The sequence below is a fragment of the Chrysoperla carnea genome, chromosome 2 (genome assembly GCF_905475395.1).
Source record: "Chrysoperla carnea chromosome 2, inChrCarn1.1, whole genome shotgun sequence".
Lineage (NCBI taxonomy): Eukaryota > Metazoa > Arthropoda > Insecta > Neuroptera > Chrysopidae > Chrysoperla > Chrysoperla carnea.
In genome coordinates, this window is record NC_058338.1 from 9,482,183 (window position 1) to 9,496,164 (window position 13,982).

The 13,982-nt window shown below is 30.2% G+C and overlaps 2 protein-coding genes across 2 annotated transcripts; one reads left to right on the plus strand and one right to left on the minus strand.

Annotated features, from left to right (window-relative positions):
- Positions 1-491: 491 nt before the first annotated feature.
- Positions 492-5,385, minus strand: LOC123293075 (zinc finger protein 58-like). The gene is made up of 10 exons (XM_044873791.1): positions 4,945-5,385; positions 4,786-4,884; positions 3,381-3,749; positions 3,099-3,236; positions 2,373-2,723; positions 2,148-2,271; positions 1,914-2,056; positions 1,733-1,847; positions 1,463-1,652; positions 492-678 (listed from the first exon to the last, which is right to left on the minus strand). The coding sequence occupies exons 1-10, from the start codon at positions 5,351-5,353 to the stop codon at positions 520-522; spliced, it is 2,097 nt and encodes a 698-aa protein (XP_044729726.1). The 5' UTR covers positions 5,354-5,385; the 3' UTR covers positions 492-519.
- Positions 5,386-8,705: 3,320 nt separating this feature from the next.
- Positions 8,706-13,563, plus strand: LOC123291950 (zinc finger protein 850-like). The gene is made up of 2 exons (XM_044872417.1): positions 8,706-8,854; positions 8,932-13,563. The coding sequence occupies exon 2, from the start codon at positions 8,973-8,975 to the stop codon at positions 13,392-13,394; it is 4,422 nt and encodes a 1,473-aa protein (XP_044728352.1). The 5' UTR covers positions 8,706-8,854; positions 8,932-8,972; the 3' UTR covers positions 13,395-13,563.
- The last annotated feature ends 419 nt before the right edge of the window (positions 13,564-13,982 follow it).

Genomic DNA, 13,982 nt, shown 5'->3' on the forward strand with positions numbered 1-13,982 from the left:
ATATGAAATATATGAAGGTATACTAAGTTTAGTCCTAAGTTTGTAACGCTTAAAAATATTGATGCTACCAACAAATTTTTGGTAGAGGTGTTTGTAAAATCACCTAATTAGTCCATTTCCACTGTCCGTCTGTCACGATAACTCAAAAACGAAAAGAGATATCAAGCTGAAATTTTTCAAATATTAATTAAACATGACTAATTTCAAAAAAACTTTCTGGATTAAAAGGTAATAAATGAAATACACAACAACGTCAATAATTATTAGACAACATTTTTTTATTGATATATTTTTAATCTAAAAAAATTGTTGCTACTAAAAAAAAAAAACAGAATTTATTTAATCAAAAAAACCCATCATTCTTTTACTGAGTATTTACTTCTAGATATTTTACGCATTTTAAGAATACAATTTTATTTGTATTAATTTAAATATTATTTAATAAATTATTTTTTTAAAAACATACAAAATCAAGTCTTATTAAAAAAAAATATTTTCAATAAAATATTAAAGCGTATTTTAATCATCAAACGGATAACGATGTTTATTCGCAATTGAAACATTCTGTAAGCCATGACGACCCTTTAAATGTTTTATAAAATTTGAATCGTTTGCAAAATGATGATTACATTCCGTACACGAGTATGGTCGTTCACCCGTGTGCTGACGAACATGCACCTATAAATTAGAAATTTTAGGAGTTATTAATCTGAAATGTCCATAGAAGTAATACCATAGAGCTGCTAAGTCGCCGCCAAACGATTTATCGCAGTAGAAAAAAATAGATCAAGTAGGATCGTATTGCTGTCTTCATCTGTCTTATAAGTCTCTGTTATACGCCTACAATTTCTATCTCTTTCTACCTCTCTCACTGCATCAAGAGTTCACTTAATACATTTTTTTATGCCTATACAGCTCTATGGTATTATCTCTATGGAAATATCTCATTAAAATCATGAATCTACCAACACGGTATCGTGATAGTTTTTTTTCTCACTTAAATTTTAATTACGAATTGCTTTCGATAAAATGACCGTTTCGGGATTTATTAACGTTATGACGGGAATATTGATGGTACAGTATAAGGATCCAAAACTCTTTAGGCGGGTCGGATAAACTTTTTTTCCGTCAGAAAATTGAAAAGGCCAGCTTATTGATTATGTTTATATAAAAAAAATGCGCTAAATATGATAGCAACAAAAAAAAAAAATTATAAAATCATGGTTTCCTTGTTAAAAATTATGCTTTTTGACGACAATTTTCGTTAGAAAACAGTGGGTCAGGCAGCTGTTACCTTTTTTTAATTAAAAAAGGCATTTGACCTTTACCTTCCCTGTACTACCGGCTACATCTAGGACCTTTGTGTCCGCGAAGCTTTATTTAATACCAATATAGTAAGTTAAAAACTATCATGAAACACTAACTAGAAATGACTAGAATTTAAATTTCATATGAACAATACCGTTAAACAATATTTTCTTCTAAAACGTTTTTTACAATAGCTGCATTCATGAGGTAATATTTTTGTATGTACTGTCGAATGTACTGTTAACTGTCTTCTTTGACTAAATTTTTTGCCACATTCTTCACAAGCATACGCTTTTTCAACATGCGTTAATTTGTGCGAATTTAACGCTGTTGTACTTTTAAAACTGTTGAAAACAAAACAATATTTTAATAAAATTTTGGTTACCTGTTGGAAAATTGTGTTAGTTATAATAACATTTCTTACACTTTAGGACACAATGGACATTTAAAACTTAAATTTTTATGTATATTTGAGTGAGCTGATAATAAACTTTTTGTCTTAAACACTTTTCCGCATTGATCACAAATATAATCGATATCTGAAAACAATCAAAAATTAATTTAGTAAAAAAGTTAAATTTTTTAATAGAAAAAAAATTACATACTTTTGTGAGATATTTCAAAATGTATTTCTAAATTTTCCAAAGCAACAAATTTACGGCTACAAACTTCGCATTTGTATTTATATCGTTCATACTCTGGAATATGAGTTTTCAAATGTCTGTCTAATATGTATTGAGTTTTACACCTGTAAATATTAAGGGACGTAATTTCATGTACAGTAGAATGCCTATCTATTTATGTAATAAAATATAATCTGTGGTTTTTGTATTACTTACACTTTATCGCAATGTGTACATTTAAGTTCTTTACGTGATTCTAAATGAGTAAGTGAATGTCCAACTAAATTTTGTTTTAAATGGAATTTTTTACCGCAATCCTTACATGCAAATGGTTTTATTCCTAAAAAAAAAAAAAAAAAAAAAAATATTATAAAAAATTGTATAAAATAAAGAGAGTTTGTAAAATATTGAAGGTAAATCACATGTACGAACAACACATACCGGAATGAATTAATGTATGTACTAAATAATTCGATTTATGATTAAATTGTTTCGAACATTCTTCACATTTATAAAATGGACCAGTTTTCTTACTCGATATACCATGAACCGTTTTAAAATGATCCTCATACGTGTCATTATCATCAAACATTTCATCGCATACGGTACACACTTGACCAATATTTTTGATACCATGTATAGCTTTACAATGTTTTTGTAAAATGTATGCACTATGGAAATATTGTTTACATTTTTTACATTTCCATTTAGTTTTTAATTCAATGTTATTTGTATCATTTAATTCTGATTGATTTTGTTCATCTAAATTACTTAACGATTTTAAATCGGTATCTGGAATAATTTACAATAGTTAATATTATCGTTAGTCAAAAATAAATGATGCAATTTGAAAAAAGTTAAAATTTATATAAAAATATACTTAAATATTCTGATTTCGAGTCATAAAAGCACGTTTTTCTTTTAAAATATTAAAATTAAAAATCGTACTTTTTAAACTGTGTATCACGGGACTTAAAACGAGGGTAAGTTCTGCTGTAATGTCATAGCGGTATGAGTCATAGACCATCAATTAGTTCAGTGCAGACAGCTGGGTATAATATATCCATAGATAATAAGTATTTATATTTATTATAATCCGATAATTTCGGAAAAATTTAAATATTTTTTTTGAAAACTAGTATATTTTAAATTTTTTTCAAGACTTACCATCATCATTAGAGTCATCACTGTTCGAAACAGGTTTAGTATTGGCAGCTTTAAGGCAAACAGTTAAACGATGAACTTCCTTTTGCTGTTTGAGTTTAAACTTTCTTCCACAATGTTCACAAGCGAATTGTTTTGTATCTAAAAAATTTATGTTTTTTGAAAGTTTTGAAAGTTGCTGACACGTCTTTTAAACTTTTAATTTAGCAGTTTTAATTAAACTTTTAATTTTTAGCAATTTTTAACGGTCAGCTCTGTGCAAGCAAAGTAAAAATAAAATAATACCTAAATGACTATTACGATGTGCTTTATAATTTGAAGCATGTGAAAATTGTTTTCCACATACATCACACGAATACTTCTTACGATAATACGTATTTTGTTTTAATTTCTCATGTCCATAATAATGCGTTTCAAATTCTGGTACATTATCAAACAATGCATTACATTCCACGCACACATATTCCGCTTTACATTTATGATGTTTATCGAAATGTTTTTGTAAACATTTGGCAGTACGTACACGTGCCTCACATTTATAACATTTCCATTTTATAATTATTGATTCTTTATCATCATTTACTGTTGTATTTAATTGATCATTTGTAGTAATATTATCTTTATTCGTATCGTTTATGTTCTGGTCGTCTTGTTCTGTAAATTTAATGTTAATATTCATGAAATGTGTTATAATAAGGTAGAAAGGAGAACAGATCCTGGATCTTATAAGGTAAAAAACCTACAATATACTGTAGGTTTAGGGAATATTCATGTATTTTTTTTTAAATATATTTTCAATTCATTGGTTACACCGTTATAACAAAATAAAAATATAAATACTGCTTCAAAATGCTGTATTTAAGTGGAAAAAAATATTTGAAATACATTATAATTTTGAGATATTTAAACGCAGTTTTTTGGCACTCTCTGTTGATGACGTATAAGTACGTGATCTGTCAATTGGTGACAGTTCAATGTATAATTTACACTTTAAAAAAATGAATTTACAACACAGAATTTACACTCGTTATTATTAAGTATTCTAATAAAAAGCCGTAGAATAGTATAATTTAATGAAATATCATATTAAATGTAAGTAATTAATATCATACAGTATGTCAACAAATTTGACAAGCCCGTACTTTCATGTCACGTCCGTATAAAAATTTGAATTTCCGTTTTAGAATTTTTTAAATGTCCTCACTGAATTTGTACTTTTATTAATTAATTTTAAGTAATTAAAAAGATATTAATTACTAAAATAATTATTTAGTTGAAATGTCCAGTCATTAAAGTTACGGAAGAAAAATGTTTGAATCAAATTTAAATTTCATGAACATTCCCTATTCAACTCGCTGGCAAAATAAAGAGAAAAAAATGTTTTTGAAATAGTAAATATCATGAAAGAGTTTGAGAGAGGATTGGCTAGTTGACCGGGCTGGATAGTTGAAAACTGGGCGGGTTAATTTTTTGTAATATGAAAATTTTCAGCTTGTACTATAAAACGCATTCTTAACAGATTAAGATTCGCTGCGAATAGCCTTAAAACCGTAAAAAAACCTGCTATTTCGATATAAAAAAGAGAAAATTGGGCTGAGAAGTTGACACTCTCCAAACAACACTTCCTCAACCTGTATGCACATTTTCATCCCTCTAAGTCAATTTAGAAGCCGTAAAAATATATAATTACCAGATTTAGTATCAGTTTTATCCAAAATTGGTTCTGAATCGTATGCCTCATTTGTAAAATCATTTAAAAAGTTATCAATCGTATCGTCATAATCGTTCCCTAAAAAACATAAGATTCATTTAAAACTATTATCTCAAAATCTTATTATATTTGACATACCATAATCTACTTCGGTTTTAACATTATCGGATTTAGTTGTATGATAATCCGGAAGAAATAAACTTGTATTTTTATCTGTTTCATCCAATTTTGTTTCAATTTTCGGTTGACCGGAATCGTTAAATTCTTTTTCAATTTTAATATCAGAATTATAATCTCCATGTGCAATGGTACCACGTAATTTATGCTGAGCAATTTTCACTTTAATTAAGAATTCATGAAAATTAGAGAGTGTTTTGCAACATAGTTTACAAGCTGTGTTTGGATATCCATCACGTTCGGCAATTTTTATTTGTAAATATTGTAAGATAAGTGCGTCTAATTGCTCATTTCGTAACTCTTCAAGATCTTTTAACGATGATAGAGGAAATTTTGTAGCACAAAGACGGCAAAAATGTTCAACTGACATTTTTTTTTGTTGAGTTTTGTCAATACATTTTTTTTAAATGTCAGTTTGACAAATATGTGTATTGACTTATGATGGATATAAACATAGAGGCGCCACTTTTGAAACGGCATCAAAGCCCGGTAAATATGTTTCCAATTTCAAAATATTGGTGAAAGTATTTATTTTATCATACGCGACTTTTATTGAATTTTTTTTAAATTCAAATTAAATACAAATTGTTTGTTGAATACTAATTCAGACACATTTAATTTAATTTAGAATGCTTTTTAAGTCCCAACAAAGTGTTTTTTACGATTTGGGTGCGTTCCTTTACTATTAGCATCATGACGCCTTCACGATATGACGTTATGGACACATATATGTTTTCTACCCTCCGGGCGAAAGCTGTCAACATTCAAATAATGTTAAGTTGACATCATCATGAAATGATCTTTGACATTACCATAAAAACGTCAACTCGTCAAGTAAATCTTGATGTAAGCATGGTGAACTATCTTACACACAAATATATAGAACCATAATTAAGTTACAGTCCAACACTGTGTGAATCTATCTTGCCTCGGGCAACAAAGTATATAAGATTTGAGATAATGAGTGTGTTTGATGCATGGATCTAGTAATTATAGTAGGGAAATGTAGTATAAAGTCTTACTTTATACGAAGGGGTGTACTTCTAATTGGCTATGGCTCTCATTTGCGGAAAATAGAAATAGAACGATAATATTTCGTGTGTTTTAGATTTTAATATTTCTATATCCATGGTTTTAGATTGCCTTAAGTAATATGCCTGCTTTTGATTGGCTGCGACTGTTCGCATTCTTAATTGCATATCAGAAATTGCAAATGAGAGGAAAACCTTCCAAGCAATACCTATCAGTGCAACAAATACCTAACACTGATTCAATAAATGGTTTCTACAAATAGTAATTGAGCAACAAGCGAAATTTCTATATAAAATTTTCCAAAAGTAATCGAAATTCAACTTAAAGAATTATATCGAAATTGATATAATTAGATATTGCTAATATTCTAGATAACTGAATCCTGCGCGTATAAAGCTCTAATCAACGCTTGATTATAATAAAAAGGATCAACTAAATAATATAACCAAAATTATAACTAACCGCACATAACTAAACAATTACTTGCTTATGTGTTTAGACTAAAATTTTGTTTCAAAACAGGAAATTTTTTAATCATGAAAACAAGGCAAGAAATATAAATGCAAATATTGATTTATATATTTAATTAAATATTACATTTTTTTTATGCAGAGTTCTAGAAACTAGCTGTAGAATAATTAACGTTATGTACGGAAAGAAAGCAACACTAAATAATAGAAGAAAATATCAGATAGCAGAGAGAGGTAGAAAAAAAAAAGTACAAAAAAATTAATCATAGAATGAGTTGACTACCTCACAATAATAACATAAGCTGGAAAATGCTCTAGCTGGAAAAAAAAAAGGAAATGTAATCTATGGACCTGTCGACGGTATTTTTATCCCCACTTATTATGTAAAGGAGGTGCTATTTAGTCACACTCCCATGGTCTCCAATAAAAATAAAACAAATTTATTGATTAAAAAATATATAAAAATACAAGATAACAGTTAAGTGTGTATCAAAACGATACTTTTGTGGTTCGAAAGCATATTTATTACAATGTACAATGGTGTAAGACAATAGTAAGGTATTGTATATTTTTGAAAAAATTTTTTTGTTATAATTATCCAGTACTGGATAATTGTATTAATTATCCAGTCAAATTAGTCCATAAAATATAAGTAAGGTTACAAAAATTTCCATAGAGCTAAAAATTGGTATGAATGTTCAGAATACTATTATAAATGAATTGTGAAAAGTCCCCATCAATCCGGCCCTTGTGCAAAAAATTTTATTGAGGGGGGAAATTTGTAAAAATAGGCTTTTCGCGTTTTTCAGCACAACGATGAGTTTTACAGCAAAAATAGTTCAGACAAAAATTATAGATAATCCGATTCTCTACCAAAAGTGTCACTACATAAGGGCCGGATTGATGGGGTGGGGACTTTTCACAATTCATTTATAATAGTATTCTGAACATTCATATCAATTTTTAGCTCTATGGGAATTTTTGTAACCTTCAAATTGTAATTTGACTGGATAATAAGAGAAATTTTAGAGTCTTCAAAGAGTGTTAAGCAAATATTTAACATTGAAAAATGTAATCAAATTTAAAGGTTCTTGATTTTGTCATCGATTCGTAATGAATAAAAAAATCATAATCATAGTTTACATGCAGCACGGGGGACGAGGAGTTTATTCATTTCGTTTATTGTTTTTGTAATATAATTCCAACGAAAAAAAAAAAAAAAAAATTATATACAAAAAACCTGCTTACGTGTAAATCTTCCATTTCACTCTGCTTTCCATTTATGAAAATTCTTCAATATTCTCAACTTAATATAAACACTGTTTTTCAGTAAAAATAGATTTCAGTAAAGCTTATCAAGACATATGAAAAAGCTTTTTTATACCATGTATATGAAATATACATAGTATATTAAGTTTAGTCCCAAGTTTGTAACGCTTATAAATATTGATGCTATGAAAAAAATTTTGGTTTAGGTGTTCATAGAATCACCTAATTAGTCCATTTCCGGTTGTCTGTCTGTCGTCTGTCCGTCTGTCATCACGATTACTTAAAAGCGAAAAGAGATATCAACCTGAAATTTTTATAGAGTGCTTAAGACGTAAAAACGGAGGTCGAGTTCGTAAATGAGCAACATAGTTCAATTTGGTCTTGGATCCGTAGGGCCCATCTTGTAAACCGTTAGAGATAGAACAAATGTTTAAATGACAAAAATAAACAACTTTTGTTTGAGACATTTTCTTGTAAACAAACAATTTAAGAGTGGAAATCTTTCTTTATTTACGTGACATCAAAAAACAAACGATTGCATCATCAAAACTGTCTATACATGGTATTTCAACAGTTAACTCAGTCAATTGTTTGTTTTAACTTGTTAATTTTAAGATTTTCTTGATAATTAAGAAAAAAGCTGTAGGAAATAAGGTAAAATTTTACTATAATTTATCATTTTTTTACTTTATAGAAATTTTTCAACAAAAACTAACATTTGTTATGAAAATAAAAATGTTAAATGAAAAAGTTTTTCTTTTGAAATGAATTAATTGTATCAAATAATCAAAATAAATACACAAATGGAAAGCATTATGTTCATAGATAAGAAACTTACTTTCGTCTCTGGGCTATGGCGTCGCATCATCGTCTATCAAAAACGCAGCCATATTGAAAATTGTTGTGGTGATTGACCCTAATATAAAATTTTTGTGTTTATGTTACAAAAATGTCCGGATGTGCTGTACGATATTGTAAAAATTGGGATGAAAATACAAATGACAAAACAATACAATATTATCCATTCCCACAAGATCCAATAATTGCACAAAAATGGTTAGAGGCATGTAATGTTGATAATTTCAGTAACCTCCAAAGTGGTAAGATTTGTTGTTTGTTTGTTTTTAATCGAAAACAATTTCGATTTAACGGAATTAATGTTGTTTTTTGTTTGTAGGACATGTCTGTGCTATACACTTTACAAACGATTGTTTTAAGATGACAGATTATTTAATTGCACCTGGATGTGAACCAATTGAAGAACTCACACCAAATGCAATACCTACAAGATATTTAAACTTTGAACCTGTACCTGTTCCAATTCATATAAGTTCACCACCGCAACCAGACGATAATGATGATGATGTAAAAATAGAACACATCAATCTTGAACAAAATAGTGCGGGGTTTTTAATTAAACAAGAAATTAAAGAAGAACTCGAAAACGATGAAAATAAAGGTGATGGAAGTGAAAAACAGTGTAGAGTGTGTAATAAAATGTGTGAAAGTGGTTCTCCTGATGGTAAATGTTCTGAGTGTCGAGCACAAGGTACAAATTCATCAGCTAGTGATTCTGAACTTCCCGATTTAAATAATTCCCTTAAAAACTATACACGAACTTTAGATAAACGTAAAAAATTAAAAAGTGGTGAGAAACGAACGTGGAAATGTGACACATGTGAGAAAATTTTTACCGCACATAGTCATTTAAAACGGCATATTAAAATTCATACCGGTGAAAAATCATATCAGTGTATCGCTTGTGGAAAAACGTTTACGCAACAAAGTAGTTTAACGATACATGAACGGATACATACGGGTGAAAGACCTTATGCATGTGAATATTGTGATAAGACCTTTATCGATGGTGATAGTTTAACGCGTCATGAACGAACACATACGGGTGAACGACGTTATAAGTGTAATATTTGTGAGAAAACCTACACGACGCAAAGTCATTTAAAACGGCATGAAAAAATTCATTCGGGAGATCGACCATTTAAGTGTATTATTTGTGAGAAAACATTCACATCGCAAAGTAATCTGAACACACACATGCAAACACATACCGGAGATCGTCATTATAACAATCATTCATCATCATCTTCAACGGGTATGTACAATACACCAGCTCCAGAAACTTATATGCCAACGTACACCCATTTAACAAATCATATGTTACCGGAAACAACTGACACCGAAACTGTTAAAGTAAATCCAACACCAATTGTTCCAGGTCCACCATTAGCACCGGGTGAGAAACCAATACCACCTGGTGAAAAACCACATAAATGTCCTGATTGTGATCAAGCATTTAATCATTACAGTAATTTAGTACGACATTCTCGAACACATTTAAGTGAGAAAACGTACGTTTGTGAGTATTGTGACCAAACATTTTTAAATCAAAGTACCTTAACGATTCATATACGAACACATACGGGGGAACGACCTTATCGATGTAACATTTGTGAACAAACCTTTATAGTTCAGTGTCATTTAAAACGGCATGAGAAAACACACACCGGAGATAGACCGTATAAATGTGAGTTTTGTGAGAAAACATTTATCGATTCAAGTGGAAAAACACGACATGTTCGAATTCATACCGGCGAACGTCCTTACAAGTGTGATATTTGCGATAAAACATTTATCGTACAAAGTCATTTAAAACGGCATGAAAAAATTCACACTGGGGATCGACCTTATAAATGTGATCATTGTCCGAAAGCATTCCGGACGCAAAGTAATTTGAACACACATAAAAAAGTGCATAAAAAGAAGAAACGACGTAAAAACGCCACTTCTGAGAGTGAATCGGGTGGGAATGATTCAGATGATTCATTCTGGGGTGGGCAAGAATTATTTAAGTGTAATGTTTGTAACGAACAATTTAAGAAACAGTCCGAATTAAAAAAGCATCGGAAAACTCATGCGAAAATGCAATCGTATAAATGTGATGTATGCGAAAAAGAATTTAAATCGCGAATCGATTTTGTACGACATAGTCGTACACACACTGGAGAAAAACCGTATCAATGTAATTTTTGTGGGAAAACATTTACACAACAAAGTAGTTTAACAATTCATGAGCGTATACATTCAGGGGAAAAACCATACACTTGTGAAATATGTAACAAGAAATTTAAGGATGGGGATAGTTTAACACGTCATATGCGTGTTCACACGGGAGAACGACCGTATAAGTGTAATATTTGTGAGAAAACATTTAAGGTTCATAGTCATTTAAAACGGCATGAACAATTACATACCGGTTTACGACCTTATAAATGTATTATCTGCGAAAAAACATTTACAACACAATTTAACTTAAATTCACATTCGAACACACATTTCGGTGAGAAACCATATTCGTGTAATGTTTGTAACAAGAAATTCATTGATCAAGCTGGATTATCGAAACATATGAGAAATCATAATGTTGAACCGGTTATCCAACCACCACTGTTTGAAACGATTCCAGCATATCCTCAACAGAATATCTTAATGCCACCGGCTCCGAGAGTTGATCTTCACGATTCCATGGGAAGACCTTCTTATACACATACACCAGAAAGTTCGTCACACCAGAGTATGCCTGATCCAGTTTATCAACGTAATTTAAATCCTATGAATATGGGTTATAATTATCCTCCAAGTACACAGTTAATTGATCCGAATCCGTATAATAATCTTTGGGGAGATATGTCAGGAATGAAAATTCCTACATACACGAATGAAATCTATAAATCAGAAATGCCTGATAATAAGATGTATGAAGAACAGAATGAACATAATTCTTCGGATATGAAAATAAATCATCAAATTGAACCGAAGGATGTTGTTCAAACGGAAATCAAAGAAGAGGGTACAAACGAGGATATTTTTAACAATCAAGTTGAAGATATTGTCAAAAAAGAACATGATGTAAAGCCAAGATGTGTCCTATGCAATAAATTATGCGATGGGGACGAAAAGAATTATTCGAAAAATGATAATGGATTACTTTGCGCTACGTGTGGTGAACAAGGTAGTCAGGATGAAGATGATCAACAATCAAATCATTCAAATGATACATTTATGGATAACAACGATAATAACGATAACGATAATGCATTTAGTGAAGAAGAGGAAAAATTCGAAATAGAAAAATATCCGGATGATCCAACGAAGCCGTATAAATGTAAGATTTGTGGTAAAGGATTCAAAAAACAGAATGTTTTAAAACGACATGAAAAATTACCGCATAATGGACGACGACCGCATAAATGTGAGACTTGTAATAAAATATTTAAAAATTTATCACGCTTAAAACGACATAAAAAAACACATACGGGCGAACGACCGTATCAATGTAATATTTGTGGGAAAACATTCACACAACAGAATAATTTAACGAAACATAATCGAATTCATACGGGTGAAAAACCATATACTTGTGAAGTTTGTGGTAAACCTTTTAAGGATTCAGACAGTTTAACCAAACATGTCCGTATACATACAGGGGAACGGCCGTATAAATGTTCAATTTGCGGTAAATCGTTTATAGTACAAAGTCATTTAAAACGACATGAACGTATTCACACAGGGGATCGACCCTATAAATGTGAAATATGTGAGAAAGCATTTCGCACGCAAAGTAATCTTAATACACATACTAGTACGCATTTCGGTGAAAAACCTCATGCATGTGATTTATGTAACAAAACATTCACTCAATTATCAACGTTAACCAAACATAAGCGTATCCATACGGGGGAGAAACCATTCACATGTACAATTTGTGGTAAAACATTTATCGATGCAAGTAGCTTAACAAAACATATCCGAGTTCATACGGGTGAAAAACCGTATAAATGTAACGAATGTGATCAACACTTTGCGTTACGTAGTAACTTAAGTCGTCATGCACGTACTCATACAGGAGAACGTCCATACACATGTGATATATGTGAGAAAACATTTATCGATTCAAGTGGTTTAACCAAACATAAACGTACACACAGTGGGGAGAAACCGTATAAATGTAATATTTGTGAAAAAGCATTTACACAGCAAAATAATTTAACGGAACATTCACGTATCCATACGGGGGAGAGTCCGTTTAAATGTAAATATTGTCATCAAGCTTTCCCACGCCAAAGTAATTTAACACAACATGTACGTACACATACCGGAGAAAGACCATTCCGTTGTGATGTATGCTTCCAAACATTTGCTCGTTTGGATAGTTTAACACAACATATGCGTAATCACACCGGGGAACGACCGTATAAGTGTGGAACATGTGATAAAACATTTACACGACCGGATAGTTTACATCGTCATAAAAAGATTCATACGGGTGAACGAGCGTATAAGTGTGCTACTTGTGGTAAAACATTTATACAGCATGGTAACTTAATACAACATGAGCGTACGCACACGGGGGAGAAACCATTTAAATGTAATGTTTGTGATAAACGTTTTACGAGTCGTAGCCATTTGAAAGTACATTCACGTATACATACCAGGGATAAATGTTTTAAGTGTAATATTTGTGATAAAGCCTTTTTAGATACGGATCGATTACGAAAACATCAAAAGATTCATACCAAAAATGTACCATTTATGATTAAGAGTGAATCTTATGATATGTAAAATTGTACAAAATTCGTTTACGGAGTCATTTCTATGCCAATTTAATGTAGTTACAAAAAAATTTCATCATTTTCGCGAAGAAACTTAACAAAATGTACCTACTATTCATTTACACAATGTTTATCAACAAAAGATCAATAATTAAGGAAGTGGGATCGTGAACACCATTATTTCCAGAGCTTTAAGCAAAATTAAATTGATTTAACAGAATTAGATTTTAATTTTTGACAAATTTTTAAATAACAAATCATCTTGATAAAATTTTGTTTATCTTGTGTTAATTTTTACAAAAAATGTAACAATGGGAAATTTATAGCTGTGTTAAATTAACATAAATTTCATCTCATTTTAAATTTTATGAAAATTACCTTTTAGTTTGGTTATAAATAATTTAATTCCCTAGCATAATTTTATATAATGACAATAATATATTCCATTTTGATTTAGGCATTTCAAAAAACTTTCTGAGGAAGAAAAATTAATAAATTTTTTAAATTTATTGATTTGCAATTTCAAGCAACAAGATGAGAAATTTAAAATTTGTTCTTCTTGAAAAGTTTGGATAAATTAAAATGGATCAATAAAATG

Coding starts and splice junctions, on each gene's coding strand:
- LOC123293075 (XM_044873791.1), bottom strand. CDS start 5,353: ATGTCAGTTGAACATTTTTGCCGTCTTTGTGCTACAAAATTTCCTCTA. Junction 3,750..4,785: donor TAAAACTGATACTAAATCTG/GTAATTATATAT, acceptor TTAAATTTACAG/AACAAGACGACCAGAACATA. Junction 1,848..1,913: donor TTTTGAAATATCTCACAAAA/GTATGTAATTTT, acceptor GATTGTTTTCAG/ATATCGATTATATTTGTGAT.
- LOC123291950 (XM_044872417.1), top strand. CDS start 8,973: ATGACAGATTATTTAATTGCACCTGGATGTGAACCAATTGAAGAACTC.